Consider the following 24,347-nt stretch of genomic DNA (forward strand, 5'->3'; position numbering starts at 1 on the left):
TTTCCCCAATTCCTCTATTCTGGTCTGATAGAGGGGTAGCGGCCTCTATCAGCCTCATAAAAAACTATAAAAAAATTATTATTAGGGATCGGAGTAGCGATCTGATCCCTGGCAAGGGTAAGAGGAGTAGCGCCCCCTTCCTCCTTTTACGAAACGACAACCCTTTAAAATTGTTCCGGAACCAAACCTGCCCAAGACCACGTCTACGCCCAGTATTCAAACAGTGATTATCATCTTCTTGATTCAAGTAAGTACTTGTTAAACATTAACTTACACATAAGTGCAGGGCTTATTGTACTGGTGTCTTGTTTTTAATAAACTGGCACAAGTCTGCACAAACCTTTCCTGCCTAACCTCGTTGTATATGTTTCCGATGCTGCTGGGGTAGTATGTGAATCCATGCAACGCAGAGGTGTGGCCTGGTGAGTTGTGGGGAACAGTCCTGGAGCCTGAAGGTGTAGCAGGGCTTTTGCTGCCACCTGCCTGGGTTCCTCCCAGAACACCAACATTAGGCTGAAGTAAAGTGGCTGTGAAATTCATTGTTCTAGTGATGAACAGTTTATGTATTATTGTGGAGTTCTATGTAATTTGGTTAAGGAGACATAACCAAAATAAACCCTTGAAAGTGTTCTGAGGTACAAAACTGTTTAGACACTATGCAGATATGAACTTTCGGTTATGAAATTGAAAGGGTTTCCTAGAAAGTCTCAAATGCAACCTGCCAAAATTCAGCCTTTTGAATAACAAGCTAAAAAGAGAATCAATGGCTGCTGATCACCTGTTGCATGAAGACAAACTCAGAGGCCCAAGTATTAGAAAGAAACAAGCTGATCTGCATCAACTATTTGCTTGTTTGGAGTTAACAGGTTTTATGAGCTCAAAACCATAGGAAAAGCCAGTCAAGCTGAAGGACTCGTGGCCTCCCAGAGCCCTTCCTGGTGCTGTGGGGGTGACTTCTGTAGGTTCTTTTATTTTTAAAGTGAGTATGAAAGTAAAAGCCTTGAACAGAAAAAATGCTTGCTTAGAAAGGGCTGTACATGAACCTATAATTGTGGGCAATTATGCTGTTTATTGCTTCAGAGGAGAAAGCAAAGTGCAGATGCGGATACAGACTCCAGCACCATAGAGGCCATGACTGTGGAGCTGAGACTTACAGGGGTGCTCTTGCTGGACCCAAGGGAGAGCCTCAGGTGCTGTTATCTTGAACAGATACCTTTCATGACCACCCCACCACTTACCTAGGGGGCTGTGGCCCATCAGTTGAGAAACATTTTTCTAGCCTATGTCTAAAGAGTTAAATTTATGACGTGTACTTCAAGTAAATTTTACCATTGTTTCCTCCTCAGCATAGGAATATTGTGAAGGGTGTTGCACCTAGTTAAGAATTAAACAATTCTGGAGTCAACCACTGACACAGACACCAGCAATATGTATTTATTGTCATTTTGAAAACGTAACTTACCATGTGCATACCAGGACTTGCTTAAAATAAAACTATTTCATACATGGAATTAGAAGGATTGACTGTAAGTTGACTTGTAAAAGATTTTTACACAACAGCAAGCTTCTGCCCTTTTGACTCAGAGGCCTTAAGTGTTGCCAGGTTTTTCTACTTATTTTTGCTTCAAATCTAGAATCTCAAGTCCAGTTTTGCAAAGTCTCCCTGAAAGATCTCAGAACATGCATATTGCAAGCAGCAAGATCTCAATGGCAGCTGGAATCTTTGAACAGAAGTCTTTCCTCTGGAATGTTAATTGGGTATGGAAGTCAAACAGTTGTTCAGAACAAAGCTTTGACCAGTCTAAAACTTGTCTGCATTCTAAAACAGTTTACATTGTTGCTGAGCAAACCCTTAATTATAGGCATTACATCAATAAGACACTTTGAGACCACTGTCTGTGCCCACCTGAAGAGTAATCAAGTTCTTGACTTCCTTCTCCTCACTTTATCAGCTTTCACATTTACTCTTTGTGATGCTCTCATTTCACCACTTCTGTCACAGTTTTCCAGCCCATACTAGAAACGCAGATCCAGAACACCACACAAACAGGAAAGTGATTAAACTCTTCAAGCGCTAAGCAAAGCAGAGGACCAAACTCATTTCCCTCCTCTTCTTCCCATCACCACACTTGGCAGGTCACCTTTAAAAATAGACTATGAAGCAACAGGAGTGCCAAGATATAGAACATTGTGAAAATATACCTCAAGCATATAAACTACACTCAATAATTGCAAAAATAAAGTTTCACATTCTTCTAAACATTTTGATCCAAGCTCAAAGCAAACGAACATTAAAATACCAATGATTCTCACTTTAACTTACATTAGAATGGTAATTTTAACATTAAAAGAAAGTGTAATCTTTTTTGATGATAAAACTAAACTGGTCCTTCAAAGGAGATACTGTACAAACAGCAAAGCCCCTAACAATCAACAGTATATTTCAGCCAAAATAAGTCTCCAGCTGACCTGTTTCATACTTAATATCAAATGTTACTAAGGCTACATCAACACTTACCTGGAAGGCTGACAGCTGCTACGCAATTTTTGGTATCAAATTTTGTGTACCAAAAACTGACTTTATGGCCATTGCCTTCTGCAGCTGTCTTCACAGCAGAAGGTCAACAGGAACACTCCTCCCATCGATGGATCGAACCTAGGTGGGTTGATCTTCCACGGCAAGTGTAGATGTAGCCCACGACTAAGAACCATAGTTCATTAGGATCAGGTATTAGATTAGACCAGTACAAATAGAAGGAAAAACAGAATACTTTAAACAAGGTTCATTTTTTGCCACTGAACGTTTTTAGGCTAATAATGTCAATAGTGCAAGACCATATTTTTACCTGATTCAATCAAAGCTCATAAGGTGTCACAATTTTTAAGAACACATATAAAACTAGGTTCTTTTTCCTTTTTTTAAAAAAGTGCCACATACCATACTTTCATTAAAAAGTATACAAACTAATGGAAGACAGTCTGTCTCCATCTCTTGTCAACTAGGAAAGGCCAAAGTGATTCTCTGATCCCAACTCGAAATGGCGTTCGTCGTCCTATTCCCAGCATCTCTAGCTTGGAGCAATCGAGCTGAGCATTCTTCGGACGAAGTGCACCCACTATAGGACCATCGGTAATCTTTAAAAAGAACAGCCATTAGGTACAGTTAAAAATAGGTGCTTCTGAATACCATTTGTAGCTTTCAATGTGTTTGTTCTCTTCAGGCAATTTTTCCGTTGCTGGAGAGAACCTACATAAGGAATTCTGCCTCCTGAAATGCCCTTCATTTAACTTGCGAAAAAGAGACAGGAAGTTAAAATCCATTTTCTCCCTTACCTAAAATTTCTGAACAATGAAAGGCTAGGAAGACAATTTCATTTTGTAGAGCCTTTAGGAGTGATGTGTATTAGCTGGCCTACCGAAAATCCCATTTGACTGTACTACTTATGTGAATGTCCTTTAGGGAAACAGATATAAAATTCATGAGACATGTCTGAACTAGCAAAGAATGAGCCACGTAATGGCTTTTAACATCATTGCCTTTCTTCCACATTTTACCTCCACTTGCCTGTCAATGGCCAGGAAATCCGCATACATGAGAAGCATATTCTTGGGATGAAAATATGTTTTAGAGACCTGCTTTTGACACCAAGAAAAAAGGTTATTAAATATGACATTAATATTTAAATGATCTCAGACCAACTTAGTGCTGCGTGTAAGGTGCCTTTCTTCTATGCTGTAGTTCAGCACTAAAAAAAAACACGACTAATAAAGAATCCCTGAAGTTGTAACTAGTAAGTCTCACTTTAAAAATAAATCCTGTATGCTAACAGCATCTCACTATAGGTCCAAACCTCTCTAGTTCGGAACTCTCGTACAGCAACGTCCATAATCCAGCATGATGTTAATTAGCCAGATGACCACATATGAGTGTGGTCAAGTTTCCTGTGGTTCTATAAAGTTTGTTTACAGCCTCCAGACCTGGTTCTCAGTTTTCTATGCTGCTCTTTAGCTGTAATTTATCCCAACGGCTGTTTCTACACAGGCCACTTTCTTCGAAAGTGGCATGGTAATACATGGCCTGAAATATGCTAATGAGGTGGGGGATGCCAATTTCCTGTGCCTCATTCACATAGCGTCACGTGATTTGGAGTCCCAAAGACCATTCTTCTGGACTCCAAAACACTGTTTAGAAGTGTGGCCCGTGGGGGGCTTCCTGAAGGAAGTCCTTCTTCCGGAGGCCCCTTCTTCCCAAAAATTTTTGGGAAGAAGGGGCCCCCGGAAGAAGGACTTCATTCCAGAAGCTCCCCTGGGGCCACGCTTCTACACAGCGTTTTGGAGTCCAGAAGAATGGTCTTCCAGACTCCAGATCACGTGACATTATGCTAATGAGGCACAGGGAATCTGCACCCCCACCTTATTAGCATATTTCAGACCGTGTATGACCATGCCACTTTCGAAGAAATGGCCTACATGTTTTCTAAAAGCCCAGTAAGCAGCGGTATTGTTGGTAACGCTGCCAGACAATACTGACATCCCATGGCTTGACAAACTCTCTTGTTCGACACCAGTCAGGTCCTGAGGGCATCAGATTAAAGGTTCAACCTGTGCTAATGTGTGTAGATTTTTTTAAACTAATCTGATCCTGAGGTGCTCAGCATGATCAATTTGCCCTTTTTCCCCTCAAACTAAGTAATTAGCTAGCTGGATATTATCTCTCTCTCTACATAAAAAAGATTTCCTCCCAGGAAACAGAAAGGTGTCATCCCATCAGATTCCCTCCCACCACCTCCCTGCCTCTCAGCCACCGGCCCCAGGTCTTGTTGGGAGGGGAGGAGTTGGGAGCAGCCCCTGCCAGGCCATGGTAAGCAGGGAGTATGTCATTCTGAGCTGAGCTTCAGCTGCCAGTACTCATTGCCCTGCCCCACAGCCAGGCAGCAGGAGCTTGCCTTTGAGCAAGTCCTCCCATCAACTCTGCTGGTGAGGGAAGGTGCTGCTCACAGCCAAGTTCCAGTTGCCACTGCTGACAGGGGAGCTGCTGCCTGACCCAGGGACGGGAGGACTTGGTAGCAGTAGCCAGAGCTTGAATCTGAGCAGCACTTTTCCTAACTGCCATGGCCTGGTGGAGGCAGTTGCTCTCAGCTCCTCCCATCCTAGGCAAGTCCCAGGGTCAGTGAAGGGGAGAGCACCCCGTGTGTGGTGGTGTAGGGGGGACTCAGGAAGGCCACAGCTGGCTGTGAGGCTCACCAAACCCCCCTTACGCAGCCCCCCAGTTCACTTTAAAAATATCAAGAAACTCCTCTTTAGTGAGCTGTATCTTAGAAATATTTTATATGCTAGACTTGCACATTGTCATAGGAACATACTGTACTTACAGATTAACTGATCTCTGCTTTATGCAATATATCTGTTTTAGGAAACAGATAACATCGCAGTTGTCATTTTCCTGCAGAAGACACCTGATTATGTTGTTGGCAGTACATCATGCCACACTGTGGATTTCTAGGACTATTCCTTTTGGAATACTATGATGTTATCATCGGGCTATCAGGAGAAGCAACTCACTCCCATTTCTCCCCCTATATAAAAAAAGTAGCTCAAAGAAAATCATTTTTGTATTGCCTCAACATTACTTACTGGTCGCAAGTGGCTGCTGGGAAGGTTGAAAGCATCTGCCATAGCACAGGCCATTTCATACTTAGTCATCTGTTCATTACCAGACCAGTGGAATGTTCCTCTTATTGACGGATCCTAGAAAGAAACAAGCATAGCTGAAGAGTCAGGCTAGCGCTTTTACAGAAATACACAGGCAAATGATTTGAGAAAAATCAAATTATCAACTGACATTCAGATAGGATGATGCCATCCTGAAAAACAAGTTAATAACTGAAATATTTATGAAATGAATATATTTTCACAGTAGAAACTGAGCAGATGTTTAGGAAAAAAAAAATGTAACCCTGATAAAGCCAACGGTGGGGTTGGCAGAGTCTGACTTCTCAGAGACTCAAATCCTTGACTCAGCTGCGCATGAATTGAATGCACTCATGATGAGAGAACATAAAAGGTTATATGTTAAGGTTAAAATCCCTTTTAAGCCACTCTTAACAAAATTCATGTATCATAAGCGTAACAGATACCATAAATACTCTCCTCCATTGCATCAAACTAGAGCTATGTAGAAGTATGCAGACTGATCAAGGGTATAACTTAATATAACCAATAAAGAACAAGGCAGGCAAGGGGCACGTGCTGACAAGTTCAACCCTGTCCATGCAGTATACAGGTTAAACTATTCTAATCCAAAACACTCTAGTCCAGAAACATTCAAAATCCTGCATGATTTTACTTAGCTGGATGACTGCTCATCATGGGTGCGGTCAAATTTCCCATGCTCCCATAAGGTTTGTTTACAGCCACCAGTCCTGGCTCTCAGTTTTCTGTGCTGTTATTTATCTGTAATTTACCCCAAATGTCTTTTAAGAGCCCAGTAAGCAGTGGAAGCACTGGTAATGTGCTAGACAATATTGACTTTCTGTGGTCCAGCAAATTCTCTCATTCTCTCTCTCAAATTCTCATAACCTCTCAGGTGCCGAGGGCGAGGGACTAGAGAGGTTCCATTTGTACCATGTTTTGAGTCAATTTACTTCTCATCTAACACAAATCACATTCTGGGCAATGATTGGCAAAGCTAATATTGCTAAGCAATTTCAGTTTAGTGTTTTCATTTGTTTGCAGATTGCTCAAAAGTTAAAATGCAAAGATGTAACATGAATTTTTCTAAGCATACACCGTTTCCATTTATAGGTTTTAGAGAAAAATTATGCCTTCCAGTTTTGGAGTTAAATTCGAAAAATACTTCCCAATTTAAAAAATAAAAATAAAATAAAACCTGGTTTTTTTTCTTTTTTTGAAATGACAGGACTGGGATCCTTAGAAACAGCAGCTGCAAGACAGCTTTTTTAACATTTAAGTAGGTCTCAGCAGAACTGTATTTTTCCCCACATGTACTTTGTGTGAAAGAGAGAGAGAGAGAGAGAGAGAGAGAGTGTTACACAGACTTGTTTTGGTTTTGCTGAACTGATAGTACCTATTGTACCATCTAGAAGTGCACACAATGGACCGATTAACTGACTATGCCTGCACAATTCAGAAGTAAGAGTTCAATGAAAGTATTCTTCATAAAGATTCTAGGCTACTCCCTTTTTAACTGGTAGCCATTGCCTCTTGGCTGGTTTTCTAAACCCTTATTTTCCCCAGAAACCATTAAAGAAAACGGAGTTAATGCTTCCTGGATTTTGAGCCTCAAAGTGTGCTCCCAGATCCAACAGGTTTGAAACGTGTAACAGGTAAGTGCTTCTTTCGGGCCTCAATTTATCCTTCTTATTTTCTCAGTTGTAGTCTGTCCATAGCAGCTACAAAGTTATTACAAGGCTTATCAGCAGTTCAACTGAAAGAGTGCTGTAATGACAGCTTATTGAGGATTTGTATAAGGAAGTAAGCAGCTCATGCCCCATTTTAGAGCAATTGGAGCATTTACAGTTTCTCTGAAACCCCTGTCTCTCTATCAACATCCACTCTTGTCCTGTGTCTCTGTAGTGCTATCAAATATTTTTATTCCACTTTCAGCACCATTGCATGAGCGACTGCAAAAACTGTGTCCACCAGGAAGTCCAGTCAATGTTGATCTTTAATTCTCTGCCCTTCAAAAGGTGTCTTCTTTATTGCAGAAATACTTTGGTGGTGAACAGAGGACTTGCACATTTAGTTCTAGGGACAGCAAAATTCATGGTCCTTTTAACTTCTTATGAGGAAGCCACCAAAAGCTCTGTATCCTGTTTTCCCATCGTCAATGTTGGAACTGTCAATTCCATCATTTCGCAAGTAGCACAAAAAAAACACATGGAAAGTCATGGATTGAGCAGCTACTACTGAAATAGCCGAGACTAAGCCCAAAGCCCTGAAAATTAGAACCAAACCCTTAGATTTGATTTGGTACCCAAATGGGACCACAGAAGGGAAAGAAAAATTTGAGAACCAAAAACAACCTGTATGTTGTCTAAAGGAAGCTCATTTTCTCAAGAATTCTCACCAGCATTCTCTTCTCAGATAACTGTCGGCACACAGTAGCTACATCCTTGATGTTGGTGGGAAACCTCTGTTGCCAATGGTCCATATTAGCTGATTTGTTATTCAACTGAACTTTATCAAACATGACAGTTACAGCACTCTCATCCACCCTTTCTATGTCCCCATATAAGATAGGAATTCTGAGCACGGCAGCATCTAAACAGGAAAAACATTTTTTAAAATGTGTTAAAAGGAAAACTCTGAATAGCTATGACCAAACAAATCCCAAAGCTAATTACAGAACATACATAAAAACTGCTACAGAATACATTCACACTCCTGAAAGAAAAACTACAAACTGATTGTGTACAGTCTACTGCTACACAATTTTTAGTCAATACAAAGTTTTCAAATATCACAGAATTGAGAATATTTATATACAATAAATTAAATTTGCCATGATTACACTAATGACGCATTCAACTTTGTATAATGTAGACTTTTACATAGCTAATAAAGTCTGTATAAAAGACAATTATGTTACTGTTAATGGAAAAAAAAAAGTACCTAAATATGATTTCAGAAGACTTGCAAGAAATATATTGACAGCAGAAAGAATGATTGGAAAAGTGTCCTTTCATATTACAGTTAGGGAGAAATTAGTGACTAGAGGGAATTACAAGACTCAGAGAAGTAACCATATTAGTTTGCATCTGCAAAAACAGGAAGTCCTGTGGAAACTTAAAGACTAGGGCCACATCTACACGGCCATTTAGCTATGCCAATGACAGGGCACAAAATTGTAAATGCAGCGCCATTTTGCTGTCAGGGGGTGGGGGTGGGTGTTTGCTGGCAACACAGAGGTTGTGTGGACACATTTCTGCTGGTTAAGCGCCACTCTGTCACCAGTCCCTTACCCCTGAATTTTTTCAGGCATAAGGAACTGGCATCAGAGGACAGCATAGCTGGCAGATGCACATTCACACGGCCTCTGTACTGCCAATGCCCCGCCCCTGCAGACAGTAAAATCTTGCACAGCTATGCTAATGTGCCACACAGGTTTACAAATGGTCTTGTCATTAGCATAGCACTGCCGGCAGCAGCGCTGTGCTAACTGGTCATGTACATTTGTTAAGGCATAAGCTTTCATGGGTAAAACCTACTTCATCAGATGCACTGGAGTAGAAATAGAGACATGGAGCTGATATATCTCTATGCCTCTGTATTTCCACTCCAATGCATCTGATGAAGTGGACTTTAATCAGGAAAGCATGAGCCCTAATCAATCTGTTAGTCTTTAAATGTGCCACAGGATTCTTGTTTTTGTTAGAATGAATTACATTAAACTCAGGTGGCTCTTTAAAAAAAATATTCAAAGAAAATATGTAAATTCAGTCAATTAGAAAGTGAGGAAGAACAAAGAAGTTGCAAAGATTGTTAATGAAAAACTCTTATACAGACACTTGCTAAGTATGACAATATACACAAGACTTATCTGGATGACACTCTTACTAGTGTAGCAAGGGAACAACCATGTACTTTGACACTCACTTTTTGAAAGGATATCAAAACTGAGACAAGGAAGAAAGAAACACCATGATTCTTCCTCCTTTTTAAAAGGAAGCAAAAGTAATCTACTTCCTCAAATAAAAATAAATCTCTAAACAAAAAAAGAGTCACTAAAATCTAACCGTGACTAGAACCGTTCACAATACATAATACAAAAACAAAAGTATCTTACAATACAAACTGGCCTGGTTTCTTTAGTTATAAAAATACAAGTAGTTGAAAGATTCGTGTAGTATTTGGCATTTGTAAAAACAACTAATTCAGTATCTCCTAATACTGAAGCAAAATCATTTCAAAAATTGCTTAGATATAAATATTGCCACAGACTGATTACTGACTACAAGACCATAACCAAAGGCTTATGAAAACAAAGCAAAATACTGAGTTAGGGAAGATGTCAAGTGAGGTACTCACACATATGTAAGTTGGGTCTAGTCTTACCTTCATTACCAATCCATGAAAGTGAGCGAAAAGCATCTTAACCAAATTGAGAAATGGTACTAAAGTGGGAGCTTTTGCAAACATTGGCAGGACAGAAATAATACAAAAGCAGCTTCGAAAATAAGAAGCATCGAAGAAAATGATATTCCACTCGTAGAACACCCCCAGCTCACCTGTAACCAAGTGAGAAGAAAAAACTTCCATGGAAGGCTTACCTTCATTATTTTCAAGGACTGCCTTTTCTCCATCTAGTTTAGTTTTACCATAAAGATTTAGGGGATTTGGTTCATCGCTCTCCTTATAAGGAGGATTTGTTCCATCAAACACATAGTCTGTGCTAATGTAGATCAAGAATGCTCCAATTCCAGCTAAGATAAAGGTGGGGGGGATAAACAAAACTTACTATGAACATCTTATGATAGATAAAATAAATAGCTATTTATTTTATCTAAAAACATTTGCACTGTGTTTAATTCAAATTCCCTATAGTTCATATTTTCACTGTGAAAAGATCAGTCATGGATGGAAATAAATACATGTTCTAAATTTGATACAATTCCCTGGTCTTCTCACCAATTCATTCCCTCACTTTGTCACCTTGCTAATCCTCCACATGTACACATGCTGCTGTCTTCATCTAAATTAGCAAGACAGAAAGCTTGTTGAGGCAATGATGGATCTTGGCTGTTTAAGTGTCAAGCGCTATGCATATTTGTGCCTGTAGCATCCTGGTCAAAAAAAAATTAAAAAATTAAAAAATTCCATCTCATTGTCCCTTTACCTGCTTCTTTTGCTAAGTTCCCTGAAGCAGCCACATTGAGCTGAGAAACAGCATCTGCTTGACTTTCTACAACATCTGGTCTTCTCTCAGCAGCACAATGCACTATCACATGAGGCTGAAAATTAAAGACCCAATTTTAGAAAACGTAAGACAAAATTTAAAACTAGAAATTGCGACCTCAACCTAGGAGCCAGATCTGTCAGATATAGGGAAACTAAACAGTATTTTTATTTTGTTGTTGTGTTAACCCACAGCAATCATGATTTATTATGAAATCCCAAAGATTTCTTTTCTTCGGAAATGCAAAAGAATAAAAAGCTACCTGAAGATCTGACAGAAACCAACTAAGGATCTCTAAGTAATTTTGACATCATGACCCTCAATATCTATCTATCTTACAGCTAAGAATTTTGTTCTCATTTCAGGTGAGAAGAAAGATATGGATTAGACTCAGTGCCAAACCACCCTCAATGGTTATTAAACAATGCTACCCAACCTAGTTTTAAATTATATTAATGCAGAGTTCATAAGTGATGTGCTTGGAAGGTGTAGTCCAGACACAAAAGAGTTTTATAATTCTTTTTTACATCAGGTCCCTATTTATTCTAAAATAAGCTTCCTAAAAAAGTTACTCTTTGGAGGCTGAGAGACAGCTTAAACTGTTGCGCACCACAGTACTGACTGCTACAAAATTTCTACCATGAGCGAAACAAGGTATACAATTAATTATTTTGAATCTTTAGTGTGATGAAGCCTTACTGGAACACTGATGCCATACAAAACTTAATATATCAGCCTTTTGTTTAATTACAAAACATGTATGTTTATATTGACTTGCTGTTGATTGTTGCATCTAGAAAATGCAAAGACAGAGTAGCCACTGTACAAATCAGGGGAAGAAAAATGCCATCCTCTTCCAAACTACCACCACAGACAGATGAGTGCTGTTGATATTATAGGAGCTAAATGGTGTAAGGCATCTCAGCAAAACATTTATTTAATAAAGCATACACACAGTCAACTTGCCCTATTACACTGGAGGCTATATCTTGTCTCTCTCCAGAAACCTTACCTGAAAATCCTGGATAATGCTGTGAACCCCAAGAGAGTCCAGAAGATTAACCCTTTCAAATCTTGGTCGAGCTCTACTGTACCCACAGCCAACTGCATGCCAATTATTTTCATTAAATTCTTTGTACACAGCTCTGCCAAGAAGCCCAGTAGCTCCTGTAATCAGAACACGTCTATCGGGAATATCAACATCTTCCTGGGGGTTGGAGAGAGCGGGGAAAAAAAAAGAAAAGAATGCACACTTATTGCTTGCCTCCGTCTAATGTTTTGTTATTTGCTGCAACCATAATCAGTGTAGGTGAGTGTGATCATATTACTCTTGGCAAAAATGTTCAGGTTAGCTTTCCTCATTGTTTTCAAAAACTTAAATGATACCCATATGCCAGTAAAGCTTGGTAAAATGTAAACACTAATTAACCATAACCAGAAAGCCTAATCCATTATTATAAAGGGCAAATCCTTTAATGACCCTAGCAGACACTCAGCTAAACAAAGCACCTGGTGGCCACTAGGGGCTAACTCTGGCAAACTGCATCCACCCTGAGGCCAGTTATTGTCCAGCCCTAAGATAAGGAGTTAATAGCTTGATAGCATGAAACAGCAATGATGCAGCCTGACTGTTAAAATCTTTTAAAATGTCAATGCTAATATAATTTAGCAGAGACAACACAATGTAATTTGATACAAATTAGCAACCAAAGAAGTTTTGGGCTGTACCATGCACGAAAATATTTTAACTGGGAAGTCACTGTCCCTAGAGTATTTGTTAGTTCTGTATAACCTGAAAAACAAAAACAAATGGGAACTCAGAATAGAGTAAAAGTAATGAAAAGACTCATATTTGACTCATTAACCCTGAAAAGTGAATATATCTAGAGGTCTTAATAGGGAGAAATTTAATCTTCTGCTTATTTACCAAAATTCTGAAATACTACTAACAGTATTTAAACACTACAGTGCAAATATTAAAGACCAACCCACCTATAATCAGTAATAAAAGCACTACTGCGAAAAGAATACTGAACCAGTTTATAAGAAAAATCATCATCAATACATATACCATCAATCAATGAAAAACTACAGAATCAAATAGGTGTTGATAGATATTTTTGAAGACACCAAATTCAAGTACATGCCTGCACCAGAATATTTTTCCATCTCTGCAAAAACATTCCTTTGGTTCTTCACTGTCTGAAGTGCGTAAATATGGTTAAGCTAGAAGAAAAAAATAAATATGATCCCAGCAGTTACCGGCCAGGTTACTAAGACTAATTCTGACTTCAGGTCAATGCCATAAGCAAACTTCAGCAGATTAAATGACACCTTGTTTCCTGGGACTACTGAAAAAAAATTTGACAAAGTCTAAGCCACACATGGCAAAAGCTCTGTGTGCGCCATATCTAGTCCTGCAAATTTAGCGGCCATGCAAAAACATCTTGTGACCTATGACTCTCCTCCTTCCTCAGGGAAGAAGAGTGATATTGTTCCCTGAGAAGATGAACATAAGGATGAGCAATAAAAGCCTGATTTATTAAAACCAAATTAAATAGCATATACTATAGTAACAACAGACGCAACTAAACATATTACCTTCAAATAAATGGAAAACACACTCTTAGATTTGCAGAAACTGATTATCACTCCAAGAAACAGGAAGCTGAAGAAACCTTTAGGTCAGTTTATCTGATGACAGTTTCAGACATATCTACTTCTTCCTGCCCAGAAATCTAATTAGGTCCTATTTGCGTCCAGGGAATTTCTTTATTGCAGTTCAGATGAGCATCACTGTCTGGTGTGGGGATACATCCAACGTGACAGCAAAAATACTTATGGCTGAACTTGGGGACCCACTCTGCAGCCAGAGCATGCAGGAGAGTGCTTCTGCGGGGTGCTAGTTGGCCCTGACTGGCCCGGAAAACTTGGGGGCGGAGGGGCGGCGCTGGATAGGCCAGCTGACAAACGCGGATCTCAGCGCACAGGCTACTTGGGAGGCGAGTCTCCAGCCAGTCATACCCCCAGAGCCACAGCCTAGGATTGTAGCTGTCCCACCCTCGCGGGCCCGGGCCAGCGGCGAGGGGCAGGACAGCGTCACCCAGCCAGCAGCCAGCCTGATGCGCGGCCACCGCAGGCACGGGAAGGAGGCCGTGGCGCTCCGCACGGCAGGGATCTGGCCAGTCGCCCAGGCCGCGCGTCCCCCGCGGGGTTCGGCCCAGACCCCCCAGCCACTCCACGCGCCCAGCCTGTCCGTCCGTCCGCTCACCTCCACCAGCTCGCACTGCCCCGGCACGAAGCGGATCCTAAGCTCCTTCTCTCGGCCAACCATCCCCGCCGGCCGCACCGCAGCGCAAGCCCTAGCACTGCAGCCCCCACCCAGCGCTTCCCACCCTCCCACAGCTCGGCCGCTAATTGGCTCCTTAGCCGAGGGAAACGTGAGCTCGCGAGGCTCCCTACCGTCAGCTCATTGGCTCTCTCTCAGCCGGCTCGCGCCCATTGGCCGGAGGGGCCCTGGCCCCACAAGCCACTTCTTAAAGCAACAGCGGCCGGGTTATCACCGGTTGGAGGAGCGAAGGAGGCGAGCCAGCGCCACCTGGGCAGGGCAGGGCAGGGCAGCGTTTCCGCCACCCCAGCGATCCCAATGCTACCCGCCAACCCGAGCCGAGCGCCCAGGGCGCGCCGGGAGTGGTGCGCAGTCACACGCACCTCGATGGAACGGCCTAGAGGGAGCTTTGACCCCGGGTCAGGCCCTCCTGCCCTTGGGCTGCTCTCAGGCAAGGCCCCCAGCACCGTGCGAGAGCTCAGCCCCACGTGCTCGCCCACGCAGCCCCGTGTTTTCTCCCCGCCCAAGCTGTGGGGACCCGGGAACCGGGCAGCAGGGTGAGCACTGCCAGCGGTGGGGGTGTAGCAGGGCCCGGCTGCTGGCAGGGGCACCAGGCCCGGCTCTTCAAGGGCTTGCACCATCCTCATAGCGGCAGAAGGCGGGTGTGGGGGGACAGGCCGTGGGGCAGTGGTTGGGGCTAGTGTGAGCGCACAGCAGCACTCCCGCCCCTTCACAGCCTGGGAAGGCTATTTGCTGCTGCTCCGCCATCAACTCTCTACAGCAATTTTCCAACGGTGGATTAAGACCCCTTTTAATGGGGTCCCAGGCTTTACGACCGTCCTTGCTGGTTAGGCTCAGATTACAGCGTCTGTCAACTTTACAGCACCACCCCCGGCAGCAGATGTCAGATCATGGGGGTGGGGCTAGTATCGGAGGGGTAGCCCTGTTAGTCTGGATCTGTAACAGCAACGAAGGGTCCTGTGGCACCTTATAGACTAACAGAAAAGTTTTGAGCATGAGCTTTCGTGAGCACAGACTCTAGTGGTTCAGTCCCCACTGCTACAGTCATGTAAGTTCTGTTATCGGAAAGCGGGGAAGGCGACAAAGTTGTGTGAAAACTGTTGCATGGTAAGGTGTCCTTGGGGTTTGTGGCCACTGCTCCCCCATCCATTCCAGGGCTGTTTTGCATGTAGGACTCTTACCCTAATAGTCTCAGGCTACATCTACATTACAAGATAAATTTGAGTGTGAGGCAGCTTGATTGTACCAAGTGACTGTCTTCACTGTAAATAGCATTAGCTGAATTTAGGGAGCACTCACATCAATAGCATAATATCCTCAGAACTGGGTGGGTATAGCTTCAAGATTGAATGAAGGCTAGTATAGAAGGGCCCTGTCTGTGAATTGAATTCATTAGCCTCCAGAGGCCCACTGGTACTTTTGTATTTGGCTACCTGCCACTCATTGGAGCCAGGAAACTGACCGGCACAGCAGCCCAGGTCAGTTTTCTGGCTCTTCCAAGTATTGGGTTGTCCAGAAACTGGAAGCATTGTTGCACCTAGCTCCCAGCTACCCCCCACTTGCAGGAGCCAAGATACTGACTAGCACAGCACCTGCTTTCCAGCTTGCCCCTGAGGCAGGTACAGCAGTGCTGGTTAGTTTTGTGGCACCCCCAAGCTGCAGAGACCTAGGAACCAGGCAGTAGAGTTGAGTGCTGCCAGCAGTGGGGGGCAAACACAGAATGCAGGGCTGAGGGAACTGTGGGATAGGTTCCCACACTGCACTGCAGCAGTCGCTGTTTGACCACTCTAGTATAGCAGCACTAACTTGACTTTGTGGGAAGAGAGTAACTGAAAATTGAGTTTATAAAACTCAGCCTTATAAAATCAAATTTATCTGGTAGCTTAGACATAACCTCAGAGAGGTAGCCATGGCTATGTATTACCCTAATGCTACTCTGCCACATCACACTTATGTTGCATCTCAAGTGGTGGCATCACCCCTGCTACTCTAAATACCTGAAACATACTTCTATCCAAAGGGTAGCAATTGTGAGGATAGCAGGGATGGCTAGTGAAGCTGGGCATCCCTAAACTGGAGTTGTACAGATCTGCTTCATCCAAGACTCTGAACAGAAGTAGATTTGCTTAACTCACTTATGCACAGAACTCTGCCTTTAAAATATTAAATAATTTAAACTGAAGTTCATCTAAAAGATCAGAAAGTGATGTTATAAAGAACCTAGAAGTGTCAAAATTAAAGTTGTCTATGTAGCCTACTCCACACCTGTGTGAATACCAAGTTACTTTAGCTGTAACAATTTTTCCCTACAAGACTATTCTCTCACTCAATAGACATTATGCCAAGTTTAGTGAATATTGCTATTTCTAGACTGGAACAGCTACTTATTTACTGTAAAAAGATTGTTCTTTGCCTGTATTTCATCTGAACTACAGTATGTGATATTCACTCAGTGCTGATATTCAGCTGGAATGGACAGTGAAGATGTAACCCATACAGCTGTGGTTCATTATCCCACGTACTGGCATTTAGACCCCTTCACAAAGAATGAGTGTCCTCTACAACTTTGAGCTCAAGCTATAGTGGTGCCTGTACTAAGCTCCAGCGGTCCTAGGTTTAAGTCTGCCTGGGGGCAGTTACAGTAAACCCTTGTTAACGGACTAATAGAGGGGAGGGTTGTCTGTTAATACTGCAAGTCCATTATATCTGATGGTTTACTACCCACCCACCCTGCTAGGCTCTCCCCAGCCCCAGTCCCCCTCAAAAAACCAAAACCAAACCACCACAAACCAGGGACTCACACTGAAGCTGCTGGATCCAGAACTGCTGGACCACAGCTGAAGGAGCTGCCCCAGATGCCACGTACTCCTCTCACCAGGAGCGATGGCACAGCCACAGGCAGCATCAGCAGCTCCTCCAGGGACTTTCCACTGCCACCTGAACATTTTTTGGGGGGGGGGGGGAGGGGTGGCAGGGGAAATGCAGGGGGTTAGGATTTTACAGACTTGAGCAGATGGGGGTTTGTCTATTGTTTCCAAGTCCGCTAAATCGGGGCCCATAAAAAAAATTGAAGGTTTACTGTACAAAAATAGGCCCAAAAAACTACAACAATTTTTCTTCATACAAGGATAAGTGATAGGCTGGAGGTCATCACTATTAAAAATAAGGGGTTTTGTTCCATTTTAGCATTTCTGTTTATTTGCTTTCTGCTTTTTAGAGCTGCTTCTGCAACCAGAAGTCTGGATACCAGCTTTAAAAATATAGAAGAGAATCACAAAAAAAACTTAACACTCTACTCAAGACCGACAAAATATGAGTCGTTAAAATTAAGAGTTGACACTAATTTTATTGGCGCCATTTTGGTTGCCTTTACAAGTAAAGAATAGAAGTGAGCAAGATGAGAAGATATCAGTTGAGTAGCCACTATGGTAGAGATGACAGTTCTCAAGGCAAGGGAATAGATGGAAAGTGTAATGTTTAAAGCTTGTTATCATTGGATTACACAATTTTTCACTGCAAACTAGACTTAGAAGGATCGTTCCTACACAGGCCGCTTTCTTCAAAAGTGGCATGGTAATACATGGCCTGAAATACGCTAATGAGGCATAGATGCAAATTCCTTGTGCCTCATTAGCATAACATCACGTGATTTGGAGTCCAGAAGACCGTTCTTCCGGACTCCAAAGTGCCATTTAGAAGCGGGTCTCCTGGAAGGAAGTCCTTCTTCCGGAGGCCCTTTTGGGAAGAAGGGGCCTCCGAAAGAAGGACTTCCTTCCGGAAGACCCCCCCGGGGGTGGGGGGGGCGCCTTCTAAATGGCGCTTTGGAGTCCGGAAGAATGGTCTCCTGGACTCCAATCACATGACATTATGCTAATGAGGCACAGGGAATTTGCATCCATGCCTCATAAGCGTATTTCAGGCCATGTATTACCATTGCACTTTCGAAGAAAGTGGCTGGTGTAGGAACTGCCAAGGTGATTTTTTTTACTGGTACAGAGAGGGCTGAGTCTGTCCTAGACCAGTAAACTTTAAAAAGGTGTGTTCCTGTTTAATCTTTGAAAACATACCTCTTTATAACAAAGGGAACAAATAAATTAGCAGGCTTGCAAAATGGCAGAGTACCTCCTCTACCCTATGTCTTGAGCGCACATGGATTGGAAAAAGTGATAGCTCTAATGAGTGATTTCCAAGCCCTAGATCATGCGTGACTCCCACCCTCTATTAAAAGCATCCTTGATTACCAGTGGCAAAAATAAGAAAGTAAAAATGCATTTGGAGAACGAAAATTTTGATTTGACTACAGCTGGTGAGAGCTACCAGAACCATTTTATGTACAGAAATTATTCCAAGAACGAGCTTGGAGTTAAAATATTACACAATTTCCCTTTTGTAGGAAAGAGGAGCTGGGCCTAACTAGGTTGGTTAAGTAATTAATGCTTCTTGCCAATCTTTTACAATTAAGCTTAACTATCACAAATCACTATAGTAAAATTAAGTTGCTACTGCATTTGTTTTTAAACTGTGTACTAATAATCATTAAATTATACAGATTCTGTTCTACAGAAACATGCTAAAGGCCAAACTATAATTTTGCTTTTAATACCTAACAGATGGGACTTTTCCTGCTAATTTAGCATTTTATAAGATTTTTTTAAAGTTACCCTTAAATAAGTCACTGTCACATGGAGCACTAGACTAGCAGTAGGAATCCATAGACTGTGCACTGTACCGCCCCAGAGCCCATTCTTCTTCACTCCCACCTCCCTTCAATACTTTTTGGCCTATCATTCATCTGAGTGTTCAAAAAGTATTTGACAAAGGGCCAGATTTTTTAAAAGGTATTTAAGCTAGTCTGGACAAGACAACTCACTGATCTGCTACCATGCTGGAAGAAGTGAAGCCACTATAAAAGACATACTGCCTGCACAACCCAATATTGGAACACAGTGGACCAGGTCTTGGAATACCTGAGAAGATACATGTGTACATTCACATATGTTAAAAATAACTTTCATTGTAACCTCATGGCTGAAAAAAACACTCCTATCCGCCCTCCCACACACCCTTGTCCCCTCAAAGTAGTTAATGTCAGCTTTCCTTCTAAAAACCTTTAAGTGAGAAGGAATAAAGAATACTGTTATATGAAAGCCATATTTTATTTCAAATGCTTTAACTATGTGATTATATGGTGATTATTGCGATGGGGGTTGCCTACTGTAACTTAATGCAGAATTTCAGGCTACACTAACTGCTTGTCAAAAAACAAGAAAAGGGGTTCATTAATTTCTTATCCATTATGGACTCCGAACAACTCCTTTCACAGTTCACCACTTCCCACAGGTCTCAGATCCCTATAGTCAATTCTCAGAGCGAGAGCTTACCTCCCCCTCGGTCTGCATCAATGTTATGCAACTGTCACACATGGTCCTGTTATTACCCAAGGGCTAACAGGGTTTGACAGTAACCAGACAAACTTCAAACTGTAGTATATTTAAGACACCACCCCATACACACCCTGCCCCATGTGCACACAGATGAAAAGATGGGATTAGCAGAGTCAACACAAGGGGTATACAAAAACAAATCCTCAGTTTCATTTGTCTGAATACATTCAGATATTTGAAATCCTATCTGCTGTTTTAGTAGGTGGGTTCTGCCTCACTGTACTTAATAGTCCAATATTGGGTTTGCTTTAAGCAAGGGAAGCAAGTAGTATTCATCTTAATGGTGTTAATCGGGGCAAAATAGCATTATTGTTAATTAGAATATCCAAAGCCAGTAAAGGCAGGTTGAGTTGATTTCCCCTCTATCACGATTGTCTATAAACTTTGTATAATAGCCCCAGCAGCAGTTTATGCAGGATAGGACACGTGACAGCTGTTCTCACAGCTCATGATTGGTATTTAATTTGCAGATGGAAAGCTAGGATTCAGTTTCAGATGGAAATGACTAGTGTATCTGCTGACCTCTGAGACTGCAACAGACTTGTAAGAAAGCAACAATCAAGTTCAGGAAGGGTGCATTTACTCCCACATTAGATTTGTGCATTTTGGGCAAGACTCTGCTTTAAACACAACTCCCACACCACAGAACAGTGCTTCTTTGCATTAAACGTAGGTGATACAAAAATAAATATAACTAAGATATTTATCTTTCAACTTCTCCCAGATTATAAAATTTGAGAGATTGTGTTCTGTTGTGAGGCAGCATGCTTTTTTATACAAGCTTTACTTCAAGTTTGCCCGCTAACCTCCACAAGTCCATTGTGAAATATTTCCCTTAATCTTGAATTGAATATGTAAATTAGCTTTATGGCATTCAATAATCTTTAGTCATACAGTGCAGTAAGTATGAGAGGGCACAGCCAGCTTAATAAAAGAGGAAGTAAGCATATGCGCACACACAATTTAAAGAAAGATTTAGGACTTCAGATGATTTTAATTAATCTGTTTTTATTCGATACCTTCCCTTAGCCATGTTTACAAGTTTAACATTAACAAATCATAAATTCCCTGTTCACACTGCCTAAATCATTTACATATAAAAAGACCAGCTTCCTTGTTTCCCCCCACCCAATGTGTTGACTTTGTCTAACTAGATAAAGTTAAGCATTAACAGTTTAAGAGCCCAGTGAGTTTACCATTTATTCAAGCTGACTGACACACCTAGATATGGAAACCCGTCACGATATAGGAGCACAGGCAGTCAAATAAGTGCTGATTCTGTGCCAATCCTGATCAGAGAATTGTAGTACAAGATGTTTCAGTCATGGGACTTCCAAGACTATCAATTAGAATGTCAACTGTGATTTAGTGGCATGGACCCGATCAGAAACCAGTGAGAGATCAACTTTGCAACCTGGATTTCACGTCTATTTTGTGCACCTTTGGGAGTCATGTGAACCACCACCAACAGGGCTCAGGAAACACTCCTTCCATCAGAAAGCATGCAGTGAACATTTAGCCTAAATTTGTAAGAATCATATGCACTCAACATAAATAAAAACCCTTTATTTCTCAAATTTAAATGAAATACTTGTTCCTTTGTTGAACTTATCTGCTGTACTGAATGGCTCTAGAGACAATTTTAAAAGCATCTGCTTGATATATTTTATCATCTTCAATTGACACACAGTTTAGACAGTTTAGACCAGGAAGTGAGGGTTGCCAAAGTACCAGAGAACTCTTCCAGTGCACAGTCATCCCTAGCCCCAACATCATAGCTTTAAGGAATGATGCTAGGTTTATAACCTATGTAAGCAAACCTTTCCCTTAAGGATTCTTACGAGACAGTGTGCAAACTTCATTTTTGATTTTACAAAGTACAAATGATCCCTTGAGCCTTCTAAGCAAGTTAAATGGGATCCTCTTGAAACCAAGGGCAAGTTAGCATTTGTTCCTGTTGCCTGCAATAGAAAAGCTGCAGTGAACTTCTGGTAAATGTTTCCACTACTGTAGATGAACAGTAACTCAAAGTTCACATATTATCATGGACAATATTGGAACAAGTCTCAGAAGGGTAGCATTGTTTGTTTTTACAGATACAAACTATGAGGAATGGCACCTAAAGGATTTATTCAGGCATAAATTTCTGTGGGTAAATACCATCAACAAAAGCTTATCCCCAAATAAATCTGTTAGTCTTTAAGGTGCCATAGGACTCATTACTGAAACATTAAATTTCTGCCAAGCCACATTTTTCTTCCCCACCAAGAACAAGTAGTTTATGAAGTCTTGTTTTGACTATATTCAGTGGATAACTGCAGTCAAGTGAGGTCATGTACCCGTGGTCTGAACCAGTAGTAATCAGACCTCAGGTCTAAGAGCCAAATTAACAATTCATATTACCCAAACGAACCATAGTAGTGTGAACTCATTGTTTAATTTACTAATTTTTATTTATAGTACTTTTTAATCAGCTACAGTTGGTTAACAAAGGCATCTGGATTGCGATTTAATGATATGTGTTTTTATATGCTGCAAAGAGCTACAAAAGACTAATGCAATCTGAGGGTCATTGATCTGAATACCTAAAGCTTACCTTCTTTTAAAGGAGTTTTGGGAGCAACATTTTCCTTGCTATCATGGTGGAAAGCTTTAGTAGGATCAAAGCGCCTGATACCCTTAATTTCATTCAGTTGCTCTTGAAGCTCTCTCTGTGCTTGTCTTTCCTTCGCTACCTGAGCACGCAGTTTTGATACCTCCTGAAGTAGGAAACAAAAATCAACACGTTAGTATAAGTCTGAGATCATGACATTATGAAGGAATCGTGCAGTCAGTTATCAGAACATAAGAAAAGCCATACCAGGTCAGACCATAGGCTCATCAAGCCCAGTATCCCGTCTTCTGACAGTGGCCAATGCCAGGTGCCCCAGAGGGAATGAACAGAACAGATAATCAAATGATCACTTCCCTGTCACCCATTTCTAGCCTCTTGCAAACAGAGGCTAGGGACACCATCCATGCCCATCCTGGCTAATAGCTACTGATGGACGTATCCCCCATGAATTTATCCAGTTTTTTTTTTTTAAACTCTACTATAGTCTTGGTCTTCACAACATGCTCCGGCAAGGAAGTTCCACAGGTTAACTGTGCGTTATGTGAAAAAAATATTTCCTATTGTTTGTTTTAAACCTGCTGCCTGTTAATTTCATTTGGTGACCCCTAGTTCTTGTCTGGTGAGAAGGAGTAAATAATTCCTTATTTAATTTTCTCCACACCAGTCATGATTTTATATACCTCTATCATATCCCCGCCCCCCATCGTCTTTTTTCCAAGCTAAAAAGTCCCTGTCTTATTGATCTCTCCTCATATGGCAGATGCTCCATACCCCTAATCATTCTTCTTGCCTTTTTCTGAACCTTTTCCAATTCCAATATATCTTTTTTGAGATAGGGTGACCATATTGTTACACAGTATTCCAGATGTGGACATAACATGGACTTGTATAAAAATTTTGTTAGCTTTTTTTTGACTGCCGCTGCACGCTGAGTGGATGTCTTCAGAGAACTATCCACAACGACTATCTTGAGTGGTAACAGCTAAGTCAGACCTCACCATTTTATATGTATAGTTGGGATTATATTTTCCAGTATGCATTACTTTGCATTTATCAACACTGGGCAAAAAAATGACAGATGAAATTCAATCACCCAATTTATTAAGATCCTTTTGTAACTCGTCACAGTCTGTTTGAGACTCAACTATTTGGAGTAGTTGTGTGTCATCTGCAAATTTTGCCAGCTCACTGTTTATCCCTTTTTCCAGATCATTTGTACATATGTTGAATAGGACTGGTCCCAGCACAGATCCCTCGGGGACACCACTATTTACCTCTCTCTATTCTGAGAACTGACCATTTATTCCTAGCCTTTGTTTCTGATCTTTTAACCAGTTACCAATCCAAGAGAGGACCTTCCCACTTAGCCCAGTAACAGTTAACTTTGCTCAAGAGCCTTTGGTGAGGGAACTTGTCAAAGGCTTTCTGTAAAATCTAACTACACTACATCCACAAGATCCCCCGTCCACATGCTTGTTGACCCTTTCAAAAAAATTCTAATAGATTGGTGAGCCATGACTTCCCTTTACAAAAGCCGTATTGACTCTTCCCCAACGAATTATATTCATCAATGTGTCTGACAATTCTGTTCTTTACTAGGTTTTCAACCAGTTTGCCCAGACTGACTGGCCTGAAATTGCCAGGATCGCTTCTGGGGCCCTTTTTAAAGATTGGCGTCACATTAGCTATCCTCCAGTCATCTGGAACAGATGCTGATGTAAATGATAGGTTACAACCTACAGTTAGTAGTTCTGCAATTTCATTTTTGAGTTACTTCAGCACTCTTGGGTGAATACCATCTGGCCGTGGTGACTTATTACTGTTTAGTTTATCAATTTGTTCCAATACCTCTTCTAATGACACCTCAGTTGGAGATAGCTCATCAGATTTGTTACCTGAAAAGAATTGTTCCGGTTTGGGAATGTCCCTCACATTCTCAGCCGTCAAGACATGCAAAGAAATCATTTAGTTTGTCTGCAATAGCCTTATCATCCTTGAGTACTCCTTTAGTATCTCGATCAT

General features: G+C 41.5%; 2 protein-coding genes across 5 annotated transcripts in view; both read right to left on the reverse strand.

The window, feature by feature from the left end:
• Positions 1-1,409: 1,409 nt before the first annotated feature.
• Positions 1,410-14,291, reverse strand: MAT2B (methionine adenosyltransferase 2 non-catalytic beta subunit). Its single transcript, XM_075009392.1, has 7 exons — positions 14,190-14,291; positions 11,931-12,125; positions 10,859-10,973; positions 10,293-10,445; positions 8,090-8,283; positions 5,635-5,748; positions 1,410-3,135 (listed from the first exon to the last, which is right to left on the reverse strand). Exons 1-7 carry the CDS (start codon positions 14,250-14,252, stop codon positions 2,965-2,967), a joined length of 1,005 nt encoding a protein of 334 aa, XP_074865493.1. The 5' UTR covers positions 14,253-14,291; the 3' UTR covers positions 1,410-2,964.
• A 6,421-nt stretch (positions 14,292-20,712) lies between these two features.
• HMMR (hyaluronan mediated motility receptor) overlaps positions 20,713-24,347 on the reverse strand; it is a 29,297-nt gene continuing 25,662 nt past the window's right edge. For all 4 annotated transcript variants that reach the window (XM_075009468.1, XM_075009467.1, XM_075009469.1 and 1 more), the window contains 2 exons: positions 22,308-22,470; positions 20,713-21,672 (listed from right to left, as the gene is read on the reverse strand). In XM_075009468.1, the coding sequence (XP_074865569.1) occupies positions 21,653-21,672; positions 22,308-22,470 (183 nt within the window). In that variant the 3' untranslated portion in view covers positions 20,713-21,652. The remainder of the gene's footprint in view (positions 21,673-22,307; positions 22,471-24,347) is intronic.

Source organism: Carettochelys insculpta, chromosome 15 (assembly GCF_033958435.1).
Source record: "Carettochelys insculpta isolate YL-2023 chromosome 15, ASM3395843v1, whole genome shotgun sequence".
NCBI classification, from domain to species: domain Eukaryota; kingdom Metazoa; phylum Chordata; order Testudines; family Carettochelyidae; genus Carettochelys; species Carettochelys insculpta.